Source organism: Zeugodacus cucurbitae, chromosome 5 (genome assembly GCF_028554725.1).
Source record: "Zeugodacus cucurbitae isolate PBARC_wt_2022May chromosome 5, idZeuCucr1.2, whole genome shotgun sequence".
Lineage (NCBI taxonomy): Eukaryota > Metazoa > Arthropoda > Insecta > Diptera > Tephritidae > Zeugodacus > Zeugodacus cucurbitae.
Genome location: NC_071670.1, coordinates 13,012,028 through 13,031,925, shown reverse-complemented (window position 1 = coordinate 13,031,925; position 19,898 = coordinate 13,012,028). Strand labels below are relative to the sequence as shown.

Below are 19,898 nucleotides of genomic sequence, written 5' to 3'. Positions count from 1 at the left end.
AGATTATCGTACTGTGAAGTCACCAAGTGCTGAAGCCGTTGACTTGACACTGCAGGACAAGCACATAAGAGATGTTCCATTAGCTGTCATCGATTGGCTAACTGCTATAGACAAGCTAATCGAACAAACTTTCCAAATTTCCATACAAACTGGCAGCACTGAATTCGAATTGTATATACTTGGTCGCACTGAACTCTTCAACCACCGTCTATGTCTAACGATTTCTGCAACAAATTTAATTTTTATTAAAGTTTTTTATTTAATAAATTCAATACCAAAATACTAACGATTTATCTTCACCTGCACTTTTCAATTTCAAATTTGTGTATAACAATTTTTATTATTTTGACAGTAATTTGTGTTTTGAGCCGTTCACAATAGTAAAATGGTTCTAAAATGAGTAAATCAAAACATGGTAGCACTGCAAGCGACTATTGAAATTTTAATGAGGTATTCGCATACTCTCCAGCACGAATTCAACTAGATATCTTTGTTGTTGCTTTCACATGTAAAATTTTTGACAGGCGAGCAGCGCCCAAAGATAGCGAGCAGAGAAGTGACCAATCGATGGCAGCTATTGTTTCTCTGGTACCTTGCTCCTGACATTTCCTGCATTCTTCGCTTTCTGTCAGCCCCACTTTGTAGGCGCTCGCCGCCACCAGACGCTGACCATGTTCCTACATTTCCTTCTATCGAGCGTCAGTAAGAACTTCATAAAAATGTCAGCTTTCAGCAAAAGCTGTTTTATGAGACTTAGAAATATTAACCTCAAAGTCAATGGACGTTAGTCGTAAGCAGTAAATATATGTATGACAATAAACTAATAAGCCTTAGGCACCTAGTAAGGTTTACATAATATAAAGCGTCAACAAAAGCATCAAAAAACCCTCGACAATTAGTGGAATTATAAATATAATAGTAACAACAACGCTACGATTGCCTGTGTCAATATTTTGTTGCGCTGCCTATTTACACTGCAACAAAAACAATAGCAACTTTATCAACCTTACTGATAATAGCAACAATACACAAACGTCTGCCAAGCGCTTATAAATTACATATGACGAATTCATTTGTGAACGCTTTGCAGTTGTTGTTGTTGGACAGGCAAATGTTGAAGTGTATCCACGAGCACGACATGTTGCACTAGAAGAGCGCACAGTTAGCTGCCAAATGGAAACGAACGAGCATTTACAATTCGTGTGTGTTACTGTGGGACAAAATGGTTGAGTTTCATGGATAAAAATATTCAAAGTCAATTTAAAGTTAAAATAATTAATAATAAATATAAAAATAAGTAAATATGAAGAAGTAATTATTAAACAAAAATTAAAAATAGTTTAATAAAAATAAAAAAAAAATTAAAAGCAAATTCAATAAAAATTTGAAAACAATAATAATAACAATAAAGACACAAATTGTTGATAATACGAAAAAGTTCATAGTAGAAACAAAATGTATGTCCTTGACTTATTCGAAAGTGCTTAACTTTTTATATTTCGAACTTTTTGGCAAAATCTTAGAAACAAATAAATATGTATCAATAAATTGTGACACATTAAGATTTTCATACGAATAAAATTAAAACAATGATTTCCAAAATATTTTATTTTTGATACAATGTTTGATAATAACACTATTAATAAATCCTAATAAACTACAATGTTGTACTTTAAATTTATTTTAGTTCAAATTTTTGATATTTATTTTGATTTATATTGATGTGTAATTTTTGCCCAAACTAATCCACTGTTTACTTTACCGAAAATTATAAAAAATTACATTTTTATTATAATATCCGTATTCTAAGATTTTCATAAAAAAAACCAAAACTGTTTGCCACATTTTGTTGGAAACAGCCCATTTTAATTGAAATCATAAATTCTTTTAAACGAATATTTATTCTTTATATTCTGATATTTATTCATATTTAAATTTTAAATTTTCAATGAATAATAAAAATTGTAATTTCATAATAATTTGCGATTTTCGACTGTTTTCCAAAAAATGTGTGCCACTTTTTGATGAAACCAACCCATTGTCCACTCTATTCAAAATCATAAATGCAAATATGATTCTTTGAATTTCGTTTATAATTTATTTTTCCCATTTCAAATTTTTTCTATAAAATTTTTGTGCCACTTTTTACCGAAACCTACCCACTGTAAGACACACCGAACAGCCGTCGTACGAATACTCGACATCACGACTAATACGTGCGCACGAAGATAGTGACGATTGCATTGTTTTTGCTAGCTAAAGCGCTCAAGCGCCAAAGAGGTTGGACAGGGGCAGGCGCTTGAAAATGGGGGCGCAACAAATGCACTTTTATTTTCAACGATAACGTAATGCAAAAGCGACATTAACGCTATTAATAAAAAGAACAGCTAAAGAGCGTGAGAGACCACAGGCAATCAATAAATGAGTGAGTGAGTGGGAGCCACGAGTATTTATTGAGAGCAAGTTAATAGCATAGAGAGAAGCTAGGAGGAGGTGTTCGGCTGCAGTGCTATTGTTATCAGCATTGCTGGCGATTCACTTTAGTTGGTTGTTGGGAGAGCGGTTAGCAGCAATTGTTGGGGGTGCCAACAACAAGGCAATGCAGGAACTTGCTACTGCTCACTTGCAACCGTTTACGTTGCTCTGGGGGAGCGGGTGATGTGATGTGTAGTGGCGGCAAGCGCACCGTAGACGACACCGTCGAGTACAACGACCATTGTATGAGTTTGACCCAGAAATGGAGGAGCTCGAAAATGCGTACGAGCAGAACGTTGCAAATCGAAATATGTACTAAGTGCAATAAGAGCGAAACAGATAATCGAATTATTTACACAGCAGCAATGCAGAATAATTTAAATGCGTAAGAAAAGTGTGGTTGGCGGGGAGAGGAGATATCGAAAAATAAAACCAATCGTACAACAAAAGTTGGTCGAAAAAGTCATGGTGATGTAGAAGTCAAGTGCAAAATTGATGATACCAGAGGCAATATTGACATATCTGCTGCTGATTAAGAAAGTAAGGTGAATGTCTTGCTGAATAATACGTCCTTAAAGAATATTCTAAAGGCCATGATAGGCATTCTGGACTTTGAAAATATATTTTTTTCAGTGGCAGTTTCAGAGAAACCATTTACAAAATCAGGATGACGGTAAAATATGAAATCTCTGAAACATCTTGATCTCAACCAAGTTCAATGAAGTAAGAATCGCACAATACGTACGCCTACTCGCAATACTCGTATAATTACATTTCCAATATCACCAGCTCATATTTAGATTTGTACTTGTAAATCATTATTGTTTAAAATTAAAAAGGCAGCTTGTTTTAACTTGTATAATTTTTAATGCTCGTCAGTGAATTTGACAAACTCAATTTAAATTATGTGGATCACCTAAAATTTTATTGCCTGAATTGATTTGGACTATTGGTTTAATAAATATTTACAGCTGGTTAGATTTTCGGTTCTATTTTTCATGTTTATACTACAGCCTAGATACAAATTTTTGGAGGAGGAAGACGACTTGATCGAAAGGGATGCCAGAAAAAAGTAGAATAATGGGAAATTTTATTTTGAATATCTGATTTTGATTTTCCAGTTTAGAAAATTTTTCGAATTTCAATAATGAATTAAAAAAAAAAATTGTGGAAATTTTTTCCTTCCTCTATTATTTCTGTAATTCTGTTTATTTTCAATTTCAAATTCAATTAATTTGCGTGATGCTGATGAAAGCGAAAATACCATGGGATCTTTAATGGAAGGGTCGCCACAAAATTTTGATAGACGATTGAAAATAAGATAATAATTTTAAAAATTAAAAAAAAAAAAAAACGTAAACTGTTTTTTGAAGTTGGTAGTTTGGTAGATTTTTCGATTGTAACGTTGTATAATTATACTCTCGCATCAAAGTTGCTAAATAGAGTATTATAGTTTTGTTCATATAACGGTTGTTTGTGTCACCAAGAAATAAGAGTTAGATATGGGGTTATATCTTAATGAAACTTGGAACACATATTCCTTGCCACCCTGAGAAGGTTGGAATCGGACCATTGCCACGCCCACAAAATGGCGAAACCCTATACAGTATCATAACTAAGCTATAAATAACGTTATGAAAATAAAATTTGGTACAGAGAATCGCATTAGGGAGGGGCACATTTGGATGTAATTTTTTTTTAAGTGGGCGTGACTCCGCTCCCAAATAGTTTTTTTTATATATCTTTCAAACCAAAAAACTGTATGAACCAAACTGTCTGCAGTCGTTTCTTTTAGCCATTTCCTTATACAGTCCAAAAATTAAAAAATCGGAAAATAACCACGCCCACCTCCCATACAAAGGTTAGGTTGAAAATTACTAAAAGTGGGTTAACTCGCTAAGGAAAAACGTCAGAAACACTAAATTTCACATAAGCAATGGCAGATAGAAGCTGCACTCAGATTTTTTTACAAAATGGGAAATGGGCTTGGCGTCGCCCACTTATGGTTCAAAAACCATACCTCAGGAACTACTTGACCGATTTCAATGAAATTGGGTATATAACACTTTCTTGACACCCTGATGACACGGATGGAATGGGCGAAATAGATTCACAACCACGCCTACTTTCCATATAACTCAATTTTGAATTCCATCTGATTCGTTTACTTTATAATATATACATTAGGAACCAATGAAGATAGCGGAATAAAACTTTACAAAAATATTTGAGCCGTGACATCACTTGTGGAAAAATTGTCAAAATCGGACAATGACTTTTCAAGGATCCTGATATCGAACATGAAGCACTGAGTGCCTAAGGGTAATTTTTCACCGAATATATAGGCAAATCTCTCAAATATTTTAATGTAATTCAGAGGGAATTTTTTTCTTATAACAGTTTGTCTCTGTACCAAAACTGGTTTATACCTAATTATATATACCTAATTATAGGATTTTTAAAAATATGATGAACAGTTAATATGTGAAATATCTTAGCCAAATTAAGTTAGCTTGTAGTCTCCGATACGGTGTATGTTGGTGGTGAAAACGAGTGAAATCAGGAATTACCTCAGTCCCCATATACTATTTATGATGTTTTTCGTTATTCCATTGGACTTTATGCCGAATAAATGGGTCGAATTGTGTTATCTTTATAAAATTGCATCATTAAATTGCGAGAGTATAAAATGTTCGGTTGCACCAGAACTTAGCCTTTCCTTACTTGTTTTTAAATTTATTTTTAATGTCAAGAATTTTTTTAATCCAACATTTGATATTTTTGGAATCTGTTTCGAAAATATTTTGTTATTAAAATCTAGAAATGCACGATTTTTTAAATTTAGTTTTTAATATTAATTTTTTTTAATAATGTTTAAATAACTTAAACAATATTTAAATTTTTTTTTTTCGAAAATAGTTTTTATTTTAGAATTTTTATTCATAACTAATTATCTTTTTTTTTTTAATTTTTTCAATTCCAAAAAATTTCAAGTTTTTTTTTTTCCGTTACGTTCTTTCGATATTTTGATATTAAAATCTAGAGACAATCTTTTTTAAATTTATTTTTTAATATGATTTTTTATTCTTTTTCAAAATATGCAGCTTATATTTTCAGATTTTTTTTTTTACTTTTTTTAATAACTAAATATATTTTTCTTTATTTATTTATTTTATTTTTAAATAATCTGATAATATTTTTTTCTACTTTTATTAGTAAGTTGTTCTCAAATAGTCTATACGCACCAGACATACTAATACATATCCATTAATACATCTCATAAAGAACTGTTTTTGCACATATGTTCATGTCATTCAAGGCACCTCCCTAAGTCGATGAAACTCATGTAATTGAGCGAAAGCAATCGCAAAACAATCTAATAACAATTAACTTTAAACGACAATGTTGTATTACACCGTTATTGGATATTTATAATGCACATACACACTCACATATGAGTTATTATTCCATGTTTACATTGCGATTGAAGCAATTTTCTTCAGAATTGAGACAGAACTGATTAGCTAGATTTGTACTTATATAAATAAATATATATACATACATACATAAAAGTATATAGATGTATTTATATATGTACATGTTTTTTGTACCTACATATATAAAATGTATATAATATAATATATGTAAAATGTACTCAAGTATATGTACATATGTAGTTGATTAAATCTCACACATAAGTATCTCCTATATGCATCACCTCCAAGTATTATTATTAGCGTTTATATTTTCAAACTGCATTTTTTATTACCCCATATGCTTCTTACTCGAAGCGATTGTAAACCTCGAGATTTTATGTTTCACATAATCCATAATTTTTTTTCACTCTTCACCGCTGAAATGCAAATTTCGTTAGTCGCCGTATGGCGTCCACAAATGCATAAAATTGCAACAACATAAACAATTAAAACAACAACAAAAACAAGTATTTAGCAAAAACAAATGCTTCCGCTTACGCAACTGTAATAGTTGTAGATTGTAGACAGTGAGTATTGTGAAAGGTATTTATTTGTTTATTTATTTATGAAGTCTGACAGTGGTTACACCTTACTAGTGAGACAGACACCCACATGGAATATTTAGATATTTTATTTTATAGAATTAATCGTATATATGTAAATAATTAAGTATGGAGAGAAGTATAGTGAACTAAAATCCATAAAGTTTTTTTTTAAACTGGTTGAGAATTACAAGCAGTCGCTGAGGGAAATATAATATCTATAGTAGATTGCAATACTCTATCTATCGCTTTCACACATATACTTAACAGTTGGATTGTCAAGTCAACTATTAACACATATTTTTACGAAAGAACTCTAGTAAAAAAATAATAAAATTGCTTAGGAAAGCAAAATAGAAGTCTGAACAATTGGGGGTATCAAGCATTTAAACTTGATAAATGAAAATGAATGTGGAGCACATTTTTTGAAAAAATAGAATATATATTTTTTTATATTATAATATATAATAAATAAATTACAAACCAAAAAACAGTGTTGCCAGATTATTAAATTTTTTAATTGCTTTAAAATATTTTAAATATTAAACTATATTTTTTACTACAAGCATGTGGTCGAAAATACACTTCATTTTATAATTTCGAGTTTATTTAACAGTTTAAACATTTAAAAATCTAAGTGAAAATGATCAAAGGAAAGATTTGCAGTATAAATATGATTTACCCCGATTTAAAGTCTAGGTCTACAACTTTGCTTCCGCCGTCTCTAGGGTGAAGCACTGATCGATTTTATAATTTTTTTTTTATATCGATCTCGGACATTTGTGTCAACATTAACCCAACAAAAGATTTGTAGAGATCTGTTTGCAGCCCAAACTTATTTTCAACTGAAAATGCCACTTTTTGAGCCGAATTCTCGACATTTGCGGGAAATTTTGCTTTTCTTTCTTAATTCCAAGAAAAATGCGGCTGAAGCTCATCGAATGCTTTCGGATACGGTTAGTTGTAGACCTAATAGTTTGAAATCATTTTTGTTTAAATTTAATCGAAATTTGTTAAGTTAGGGTTGCCATTGGTGGGAAATTAAGTACATATAATTTATAAACAATTATTTAGTTTAATGGAAACGAAAATTTTAACAAAAATCTTACAGATAGCATTGAACAGAGTTGACAACAGTATAGAGTAAAAAGACAAAAACAATTTTAAGAAAACTAGATTACCAACATAATTTAAGAAAATGTCAACCGAATAGAAGGGTTTAAATAAAACTGCATATGGCGAAAATATTTGCAAAGCAATCAAGAGCAATTCAAGTAGAAGCATAATTGATGACTCAAACAGACGCTTCAATGTTTTTAAGAATGTTCTAAATCAGACGACATTTTTTTTAGGTTTGCCAACATAGATTTCAATAAAATTTAAAAAAGCTAAGCACAAGTGACGACTCAAACAGATATTTGTATTGCGCTTAAGAAAAATTATACAGTGACTTACCTTATAAAAAGAAAATCCAACGCTGCAAAAGAAATGCCCGCGTCATTACCCAAAAGGCCTGTAAAAAAAGAAAGATTGTAGATTTAGTTTTTTTAGAATAATAAAATTGAATTAGACAAGGTTCTGAACTCTTGTGGGAGGAAGTAAAAATTACTCGAAATATAGTGTGTTTTGGAAAGGTTGTTACAAGAAAATTAAAACTTTGGAGAAAGAAAAAAAGAAATGTGGAGTCGTGGAATGTATGCGTTATGTACCAAACGCCTTGAAAATTTCTTCGTTTTTGCTAACCTTCTGAAGGAACTGGAATCGTTCACCGGTAGCAAGAGCTCTACTATCTATCATCAAGAGCTCTCTAGCATCCCTAAAACCACTTATGTATGTTATAAAACCTTTTCTGGGTTGGAGAGATGCTGCTGACCTTGAGGTTTTTGTATGATATACGATGTTCTTTTGCAATGATAACACCCAGTCGAGAATGATTTATAGCGAGAGATCGTGGGATTAGTACGTCTTCAAAGAATCCGAATATATCTAATTTAGCTGAAGGTAATTGAAACGACCTTCCTTGAAACGAGTTGATAACACAAACAACTTCGCGCGAACCAGGTTTTAGCGATCAGATAGACGAGGAAGAATTATTTTTTAAAACACAGATCACTTTTTGAAAACACCAAAATACACACCCTTTGTTTACAAACAACAACACGAACGCGCGAAAAACGAAATACGAAATACGCAAAAAAAAAAACAAATCAGACGCGATGCGTGCGAAAGTGCATGCAAGAAATTCACCAGTTAAGTTAATGGAAAGCCGCGTTTAAATGATGTGAAAATAGCGATAGACGCATTTTGTGTTGAGGCGAGAAATATGCCATAAAGAAAGACACATATACGATAGAGAGAGAGAGAGAGAGAGAGAGAGAGTGTTTATTAGAGTGCAAGAGAGCGAGCGCAATGAAAGCACAGCAGTTAAAACAACAATCAACAATCAGAAGCTTTGCGAGCTAAAATAACAACAATGCTAGCCGGCTTGCGAATCGATAGCGCAGCGTTTAGTATGCGCATGCGCGAATGCTAAATGGAAAATATTAACTTTTGCGCGACGCAATTAACCGTGCGCTTGGCGAAATAGTGTAGAAACGTGTGATAGCGTACTTGTAGTTGTGTGACGGCTGGGAGAGAGCGCGCCAAGCGATTAAAAGTAGAAAATCGAATAAAACCGTTGCGAACAAGTAAATAAAATGCAAAAAAAAAATTATGGAAATTCTTAGAAGTCTAGTAGACAAGTTGGCAAAGCAAAAAAGAAACAACAAACGAAAACAACAAAAACGCATGCTGTGCTAGAAGGCGAGCGCGCGCTTACAGCAACAACACACGGCGCGCGCTGAAGGTTGCATACCAAAGTGGCAACTAAGCTGACAACAACAAATTGCATGTGACAGCCGCAGCGGCCGCGTACCATACTAATGTATATGAATGCATGTGTGTGTGTGCGTGTGGCGCGCGCGCCGCTAGTGGAATTGAAATAGCGGCTGTTTGTGATGTTAGCCATAAAAAATAAATTAGCAGCCAAGTCCAAGGATACTGTCGGCGTTGACCACCAACCAAACAACAACAACAGCGCGTCTAGTAACAGCGCATAAAGTCAACTTGTGCGCAAGCGCCTTAACATATGCGGGCGCGGGTGAGCGCAAGCATAGAATAATTCTTGTTAGTACGAGAATGCGCGTCATGCAACCGGCTTGGCCATAACAACAAAACAGGTGCGCGCTGCGCGCCAATCGGCAACATTCGATCGCGATGTCGACTTTGTGATAGACTGATTGACTGTTGCTGCTGCTATTGTTGTTGTTTTGTTGTTATTTATAGTTAGACTACTGCACTTGTGGCGCTGTGCACGTTCTTAGCGGGTGGCTATGCATGCTAATCCTTAATTAGTTGTCGATTAGCACGAATAACGGTACATCGTATGCAGATTTGCAAACATGCTTGACAACAACCATTCGACGCAACAACAATAATAACAACGACCAGCAAGTGTTGTAAGAAAACTAAAAGGGCGTCAAGCATTAAACGGTTGAAATGATTTTTATTACAATTTTAATATACAGGGTGCGGCTTTTATTGCCGTTATTTTGTCGCCAATCACGCTGAGCATATAAAAGCATTATTACAAATACATGTGTACAAATGTATGTATGTATATGTATGCATGGTTTATGTTGTTATGGTAAATTTCAAGGTTGTCGCTGCGCTAATGGTTTTCATGGCCTTATCTGCAATCGCTGTGATTGTTGCAGGTGGCCAATTCGGTTAGGTAAGAGCTAAATGTGGATTGTCCGTGTTAAATAGAAGACTTAGCATGATCTACACAAACAGATATCTGTAAAAGTCCATAACTAAAGATTTAGTGTAGAATTTCCATATTTGGTTTCGAGGCTTCAGTTCCTGCTTGATCGTTGTAAAACTGGGAACGCCAAGAAGGTCAAAGTTCGTCGAACTCTTAAGAGTTTAGAATTTATATTGACAGTTCGATCGGTAAATCGATCTCTTATCTCTTGCTTGCACTGTAAACTCTCTAGCTGCATACGACATAGACCTATAAGGTTCAACGACTTTTTCGTACTATTTATGCATCTCTTTTTACAGTTTCAGAAATCTTGTCGAAGTAAGAAACCGCATTTGAACTGATAGTCTTTGGTTTTTCGCAGATCGATTGTACATTTAAGACATGCTGGTTATCTAGATCTAACTCACTTCAGCTTTTCGATCTCACATATTGAATACAAACATTTATTATAAGTAGGGTTTGCTTAAAGTCTAGCCAAAGGAAATAAATATTGGCTACACACATTCTTGATCAGCATTGCTTAAGGACCTGATAATATCAGTTCATTTTTTTATGAAATTTTATGGATGAACGTCAATCAAGATTGGTAATACCGACGTGAGATCGCTAAATGTATCTTTTCAACTGAAACACAAGGGATTTTATACTTTCATGTTACCGGGCGAGTTGGCTGGAATCCAAAAAACAACCTTAACAAATAGCTGTTAGGTTCTGGACGCTTATTCGATGTGAGATCTCTGGGTCCATAGCTTAAATTTTGTATCTCATACCTTAACAAATAGCTGTTAGGTTCTGGACACTTTTTCGATGTGAGATCTCTGGGTCCATAGCTAAATGTTTTGTATCTCAAACCTTAACAAATATATGATAGGTTCTGGACGCTTTTCCGCTGTGAGATCTCTGGGTCCATAGCTAAATGTTTTGTATTTCAAAGAATCAAGCTTTCTCTTGTGCAAAGATTCGCGAGGCGGAGATCGGCCCGAACTGACTTAGTTAGACCTAAACTGAATTTGAATACCATCCAAGTATATTATTCCCGAACTCTTTTTTGAAATACATCATTTAAGTCGAAGTCTTGGAAGAAAGAAAAACAATTACTTATAGTTCTGCCCTTAATTTCTATGAAAGAGGAGCGTCTACTTTTAAAGCTCAATCCAACTCAAGCAGCGCTACACATATTAAGCCACGCTTATACCCCACTCAATCTCAACAAAACCTCTTCTCTCCGCACAAAGCGTATCTACAAACATAGCTTTGCGCTTCCTCATCTGCCGCACAATAATTTATGACCAGCCATTTGCTAAGCGAACAAAACAAAATAACATATAATGAAATACTTCACATTACTATACCGTTATGTTAATTGGTACAGCTTTGACATTGAAAATTATAATAAATTTCTTATATATATTTTTGCGAAATTGTTTATAGAAAATCGACGTTAAAACCAGCTAAATCAAGTAAAGAGTAATGAATAGCTGTGCATAAACAATATTAGACAACAAAGCCGCCGGAGTCAAAACACCAATAAAGCAGGTATTGAAAAGGTGCGTAGTAAATCTTATAAGCGCGAGTGAGAAATCATAAAAGTAATTTGTAATAAATAAGCAAAGATACATGCGACGGAGATCAAGCTACATTTATGCGACTTTTATGACAGAAAAGCCACTATGCATTACCCCCCTCTGTGGGAGGTCAGGGGAAGCAGTTGAAAGAGCGCAAGAGACGTTGAATACTCAAGATGTCCAATGCAAGAGTTCGAGAATGAAATAGAGCCAAACGCTTGAAATATGTCAAATATGATTAGTCATGAGAATTAGCATTTTCTCGCTGCTTTAGAACCTATGAAAATACAACCCTGCTTTTCAACAGAATTTTAACATTGGAAATACGTCACCTAACCTTAAATTAGAGAACATGACGCAGCATTAATTTGTTCGAAAGGAATATGAAAAAACCGAAGTAATATCGAACTCCACTCGAGACAATCGAACCTTTAGGCACTAGTTCTTTAATTTAGGAACTTAAGATGGAAAAATATTTAAGACACGGCTCCACAATTTCACTCTAGATTCAAATAGACAGACATCGGTCTAGACTTCAGGCAATGAATCCAAGGATTGAAATGACACAACAGTCAGTTGACAAAGGCATTTTTATTTTGAAATAATAAAGCGTTTTTGGAAAGTAAGAAGACAGAAAACGGCTAAAGAGAAAATGTCGCGAATCTATGGCAAATGACACGGATTCACCATATCCTACGAAACTCTTTTACCTGTTATCAGATCTTAAAACGATGCTAAGTGGTAAAATGCTTCTTATGAAAATAACAACAATGAAAGGGAAATTCTTAAATATTCGTGATCTTTTGAGACGAAAAACACATTATTTTATCTAAAATTTATATCGTCCAGTTGGATGATCACGATCTTTTCCAATGTTTTTAAAAATAAAATCGAATTTTGATCAAAAAAGAGTTCCAAGGAGTTTCGGTACGAAACAGATATCTTTACTGTCGAAAAAATTCCGAAATGTTTCGAATAAAGATTATCAATAGAACATAGGTCTCTTTCAGATGATATTTCGCGCAAAATTCATCGTTGTTTCTTATTTGATTTTCGTTATTTATACTTTCTAAAAATTAATTCAGTATAAAATATATAGATTGATACTATCTGATTATTGATCTATATATTTTATACTGAAAAGATTGATTGTTTGTGTTCCGAAATACTATCAAGGACTTCGGAGACAAGAAACATCACCAATGTAATGAAAAAAAAGTTCCGATCATCCGTATGTGATCCAAATATTGTGTTCTATGGAGAGTGACTATCTGAGAAGGATATTCAGTGATCTTTGTGAACTTAAAAACACCGAAAACAGGCATCTTGGGTCAAAAACATTTTGGATCCACTTCCAAATGTGAAGACCGTAGCGGATATTTCTAATTTTTCCGATGAAACTATTCCAAGAAAAATACACTAATACGGCTACATTGTGACCACCAATAACTCGGCACAGCTGACATACTTTCAGCCGTCGTAAACAACTCAAAACCCATTAAAAAGAGATATTTCAGAAAAAAATATCGATGTCATGGCTTTACGGTGAATATTTCAATAACGTTTCGAAATAAGATTGATTTCTGAAAAAATGGGGAAAAAACTCTCTAAAGCACACCTGAATATTCGTGTGCGGTGCGATGACTAAATAAAGACGAAGCAGAAGAAGAATACGAAAAAAACAGCAGCGAAAGAAAGCAAAGGTGGGCGACTGCATGTGGAGACACAGTCAGAACTACAGCGTAGAACAAAATTACAACACCAGCAACACTTAAATACGAGCGCTCGCCCACACGCTGAAGCAAAAAAAAAACCGAAAAAAGAACAAAAACAGCTTACAACAACAACAATATTTTTTCGTTTATTTATTTACGTTCCACATTTCTGGGTCAATTTTGACAGTTTGCTTTTGCAGCAAGAACAAATAAGGGGGAAATACAAATACAAACACAAATACGCGTATGCATGCTGCGATCAGCAACAACAGCAACAACAAAAAATACAACAACAACGAGAAGATAACGAGCGCGCTACAAAAACGTGCTGCTGCCTGACAACGAGCAAAGTTGCCAAGAACTTGAAAAGCTGCTTAAGCGATGGAACCAAAGCCAGAATGAATAAAAATAAATAAAAAAAACGGAAAATAACAACAACAAACCATAAGCGTGTGTGAACGATAACGTAGAGTTCTTAACACAAAAAAAAAAATTAAGAAAAACTGGAAAATTGTTGGAAAAACTGTGAAAATAAAGGTGTTGTTGAGTGACAGCAAGATCATGAGTACAACAATAAAAGCTAAAGTTGTTGCAGCTACTTATATATAATATATACATATGTAAGTATGTATATGCTTGTGAAAGAAAGCAACAGTAGTGCGACCAAAGCATTCTAGACTGCATTAACAGAATGAAAGCACCGCACGCTGTCACTTTAAGTGGAGCATTTCACGTCGAATTAGGCAATCGACGCATATCCAAAAAGTCACGACACAGCATATTGTTGTGTATTTATATTTTACTTTTCCAATGTTTTTATTGTTGTTTTTTTTCTGTCGAAAAATAGCCATCAAAATGACAAATTGTTCTAAAGTGTAGAATTTGAACGCTAGTCACTTCAACAATTACAATAACAATAATATGTTGGGAACAACAACAAATGTTGCTATGAAACTGGGCCAAATGTGACACTTCACACGAAGAATTATTGACATTTTTTGTTGTTGTTGTTTGGCTGACTGATCACTTAAGCGCGGGTATATACAGATCTATGCACATGGATATCTAAATACATATACATATTAATATATACATACATATGTTCATAGAAATCATTCTATATGCATCTCTATATACGCATTAATCGCTCACCCACTGCGCTGTCTGAATCCCAAACTTTCTTGCAGAGTGTCGATTGCAACATGCTGGAATTTCTTCCTATACTTTCATACAAACCGACTTCCTCTATATAAAACACCACGCGTTTAAGGCTGATTTTAAAGCATTTAAAGATTATTCGGAGTTTAGTGAAAGAAATAATGCTAATTATAAAGATACTAAAACTGAAAATTCTAACAATGAATACCACAAATTAATTTTTGTTGACTAATTTTAATAATTTGATACTAAAAAATTTTCGAAGTTAATTTCGAAAATTCGAAATTAAAGAAAAAACTATTTTTCGCATCGTTAAAATTAGTTTTGCTTACTAAAATTAATTCTTAAGCTTTTATTTTGTATTTGCGAAATTGTGAAACCATTTTCGAATCAAGAGCATCCAAGTAATGGTGTTTACAATGCTTTTTCAATGAAAGTGTGATAAGAGAAGACTATATCCAAAACACTGATTCTTCACACAAATACCAATTCTTCTTATCTAAATATAGTTTTTTTAATACGTTGCTTAGCACCTTTTTTAAACTTACCCCACAAAAGCCATTAACCTAATTTTCTACAAATTATACACATTAGTAGTTGTTGGTAGCATAGGCTCGTTAATAAAAGCGCCAGACAAAGTATTTAATATAAACAAAGGCATATATTAGGGATAGAAAAGCATTAATGGACATAAAAATAATGGAGATAGAAGGAAGGCAAAAAATGCTTGTTCGAAAATTTAAAATAAAAAAACTAAAACAAAATAGGTAATAAAAGAAATTTGATAAAGTTTTATGTATTTTTTAATGTTAAATACATATGTATGTATGTTTTTGACTATAGAAAGTATAAGTGGTAAAAAAAAGAACGTATAAAGAATAGCTAATTTGAAACTGTGTTATCAGAATTTAAATTTACGTTCAAACGAACAAATTTCCGAATATTTAAAAAAATTATAATTTATAATGTTCAGTATGAACAAAAAACTTATTTTCGGCAATTAAATATTTTTCGAACTTTAATATCAAAAAATTCGAAATTCCCAATATTTCATAAAATTAAAAAAATTAAAAGTCATACAAATATTTGAGAAACGCAAATAATTTTAAAGAATTTTGAATCTTCGAATACCATGACCGTAGCTTCTAAAAATAGGTTTTTATACAATTTAGTTATCCTCTGATAAGTACTATTGTCGTACAATGTGCAATGCTACACATAACCGCCAAAGTTTGATTTTAGACCATCGGTAGACCTACTATTAAAATTCGACAATTTCGAATATATAGGAAATAAATTGGGCGAATATGGATTATGATTACCGAATTTTCCATGAATAACATACATAAGTACATATTTGCGATGCGTACACAATAAGAAATGTTAAAAAATTAAGTTCGAAAGTTAACTTCGAAACTTTCGAAAATTAAAATTGTGCAAAAATAAATATATTTTAGTGAAATATAAATATTGAATTACGCCAAATATTGCTTGTATGCAATAACTTGGCTCGAAATATAATTTCGAAATTTTCGATAATGAAAAATTCCATTACAAAATAATTTTTTTCTCGTTTTCTTATTTTTTTCTTTTTAATTTAACTTTTGCTGCGCTTTTAATATATATAATTGAATTAAAAATTTAACTTCGAAATTTTCGAACATACATTTTTTTTAATTTTTTGAGTTTGTAACAATTAACACTTAAAGAAATTAAACTTTTCTAAAAACCAAATATGTGTGCTGCTAAAAAAATATTGTCCTCTCATTTTTCTGCTTTTGGCCCCTAGTCTACTTTCAGCGCACACACTTTTCAGCTGTTCCCATTTCTTTCAAATACCGATCGCGCGTGCTATTGACTTTGACATATGTTTTGAGTCATCAAACATACATATATGCATGTATCTATATACTTATTTATCATATACATACATATATATGTACATATATCATAGATGCGCTGTGTTCATAATGTTCGAATGTAGGTCTCATATGCTCATGCTACATAAACAGCTGTGTCTACTAAAAACTACTTCAAAATACATATTTATGTGGAAATATACATATGTATATCAGCGAAAACGCATGCACTCGCATACATATTTCGCCTTTTATGCCTACACCGCGTATACGCAATCAACGCTGTAAATGGTATCCCTGGATACTAATCAAGTTGAAGGTTTACTTTTGTTTATACGCTGCTGCCCGCTATCAGAGCAGAGGAAAGTGGTAACAAAAAAAAAAGGAATACACCTTGTATGTATAACTGTATATATTAATGCTTGTATGTTTGTATGTCAAAATGATGCCTAATTGACTCGGGCTACATAAGTACCACAACATATGCACATACAAGCATCGAAAAAGCAAATAAAATTTCGAAAATGTTTGTTTCTTTCCATACGCTTTGCTGTTGAATTCAAACATTTATTTGTTTTTAACTTTTTTTTCTACAATTCTAATGAAACAAGCGTTTCGTGAGCAGTTCTTTCTAATCTTATCGTTTCGCACTTGGTAGGAATATGCTTTCAACAACAACATTGCCTAGCAATATCAGCGTGTTGCCGCAATCATCATCATCAGCAGCAGCGGTGGTGCTTAAGTTTTTCAGTTGATTTTTTGAATTTAGGTCAAATGATTAGTATTTTTGTTTGGGTTTATTTTTGTTTTCGATTATTTTTTTTTTGTATTCAAACAAATTTTGTATATAAAAATTTTACGGTGCGTTTTTATTTGGTTTATTTGCTTTTTTATTGTAAACAAATATTAATTTGTTTTTGTGCCCTCAGGACAGCTGCTTAATTTATATGCATTTGATCTGGCTAAATAGCATTTCTGCTTTGAATTTTTCGTAGTAGTATTCAATATTCTGAAGCATAAAATATGTTTAATAATTAATTCACAAATAGTTTTTGGAGAAAATATTAAATTATAAATATGTATATATTGAATTAATTATAAACTACTGAATTTCGAATTTTCGATAATTAAGTTCGAAAGTGGTATAAGTCTCCTCAATATCGCATATAAGGTTTTGTCGAGCGTATTGTGTGAAAGACTAAAGCCCACCGTCAACGAACTGATTGGACCTTATCAGTGTGGCTTTAGACCTGGAAAATCCACAATGGACCAGATATTCACCATGCGCCAAATCTTGGAAAAGACCCGAGAGAGAAGAATCGATACTCACCATCTTTTTATCGATTTTAAAGCTGCATTCGAAGCACGAAAAGGAGCTGCTTTTATACCGCGATGTCTGAATTTGGTATCCCTGCGAAACTAATACGGCTATGTAAGCTGACGTTGAGCAACACCAAAAGCTCCGTCAGGATCGGGAAGGACCTCTCCGAGCCGTTCGATACCAAACGAGGCTTCAGACAGGGTGACTCACTATCGTGCGACTTCTTCAATCTATTGCTGGAAAAAATAATACGAGCTGCAGAACTAAATAGAGAGGGTACAATCTTCTACAAGAGTGTACAGCTCCTGGCGTATGCCGATGATATTGATATCATCGGAAGCAACAATCGCGCCGTTTGTTCTGCGTTTTCCAGACTAGATAAAGAAGCGAAGCGTATGGGTCTGGTGGTGAATGAGGACAAGACGAAATATCTCCTGTCATCAAACAAACAGTCAGCGCACTCGCGTCTTGGCTCCCACGTCACTGTTGACAGTCATAACTTTGAAGTTGTAGATAATTTCGTTTATCTGGGAACCAGCATTAACAACACCAACAATGTCAGCCTTGAAATCCAACGCAGAATCACTCTTGCCAACAGGTGCTACTTTGGACTGAGTAGGCAATTGAAAAGTAAAGTCCTCTCTCGACGAACCAAAATCAAACTCTATAAGTCGCTCATTATTCCCGTCCTGATGTATGGCGCTGAAGCGTGGACGATGACAACATCCGATGAGACGACTCTTGGGGTTTTCGAGAGAAAGGTTTTGCGCAAGATTTATGGTCCTCTAAACATTGGCAACGGCGAATACCGCAGACGATGGAACGATGAGCTGTACGATTTATACGACGACATTGACATAGTTCAGCGAATAAAAAGACAGCGGCTACGCTGGCTAGGTCATGTTGTACGGATGGAAGAAAACACTCCAGCTCTGAAAGTATTCGATGCAGTACCCGCTGGAGGAAGCCGCGGAAGAGGACGACCTCCATTCCGGTGGAAAGACCAAGTGCAAAGTGACCTGGCTTCACTTGGTGTTTCCAGTTGGCGCCAAAAAGCAAAAAGGAGGAATGAGTGGCGCGCTCTGGTGGATTCGGCTATAATCGCTTAAAGCGGTTCCTACGCCAAATATATATATATATAAGTTCGAACGTTTTTTATGCTGTTATTTTGTTAAATAGCAATATGTATTTAGAAATTATGTAATTTTTATAGTTTTGATGAATTTCGAATTTTCGAACATGAAGTTCGAAAGCCTTTTATGTTGCTAATTATTGTTTGCTAACAATATTTGTGCAGAAAATATGTCATATTTATGGTTTTAGTATATTTTGAGTTTTCTAACATTAACTTCGAAAATATTAAAAATGTATTTTCATAAAAATTAATTATATAATGTAAAATCAGGATATCTGAAAAATACGTGAAACCTTTGAAATGAGCAATGTACAATCTTCTAAATTTATAAAAAAATATATATATTATGACACATTATGTGATAAATTTAATTGTTTATGGAGAAAAAAATTAATTTGCGTATACGCTCTGATAATTAAGTGAATATATTGCCAAGATCGTATACAAGATCGTTGAAAAACCTAAGTAAAATTCATCTGAAGCATTTGTAATTTTCGAACATAAATTTCGAAAATTCGAAAATTGTAATTCATAAATATTTTTTTTGTTAAAATGGCGTTAATCCAATAAAATTATTTTTTTTTTTTATAATTTCGCATACGATTGTTTATCTTTCGAACTTATGTAAACTCCATCTTCGACATTTCGAATTTGATTTCGATTTGCAACAGACGTGACTGAATGCAAAAGTATGCATTACATAATACATATTAGCTCAAATTTATTAGTTTATAAATTATTTCCCTTTCAGCGAAGAACTTGCTGAGCAACATTTCATGTAGCTTTGTTGTTTTATTTTTTTCCTTCTTTGCAATAGCAATATCCATTATGTATTCTATTAATTTAA

At 33.3% G+C, this 19,898-nt stretch overlaps 2 protein-coding genes across 5 annotated transcripts in view; one reads left to right on the top strand and one right to left on the bottom strand.

The window, feature by feature from the left end:
• The window catches only part of LOC105218040 (putative GPI-anchor transamidase), a 114,233-nt gene that overhangs the window by 94,030 nt on the left and 305 nt on the right, over positions 1-19,898 (top strand). The window contains exon 3 of one of the 4 annotated variants that reach the window (XM_054231933.1): positions 11,730-19,892. The exons of the other annotated variants lie outside the window; for them this stretch is intronic. Coding sequence (XP_054087908.1) covers positions 17,988-19,025 — 1,038 coding nt within the window. The 5' untranslated portion in view covers positions 11,730-17,987 and the 3' untranslated portion in view covers positions 19,026-19,892. Of the gene's footprint in view, positions 1-11,729; positions 19,893-19,898 lie in introns of those variants that run through there. 4 annotated transcript variants of the gene reach the window in all.
• LOC128919790 (putative uncharacterized protein DDB_G0285031) overlaps positions 1,687-19,898 on the bottom strand; it is a 207,870-nt gene continuing 189,658 nt past the window's right edge. Inside the window, exon 6 of the mRNA XM_054231934.1 lies at positions 1,687-8,006. Within this exon, the coding sequence (XP_054087909.1) occupies positions 7,945-8,006 (62 nt within the window). The 3' untranslated portion in view covers positions 1,687-7,944. The remainder of the gene's footprint in view (positions 8,007-19,898) is intronic.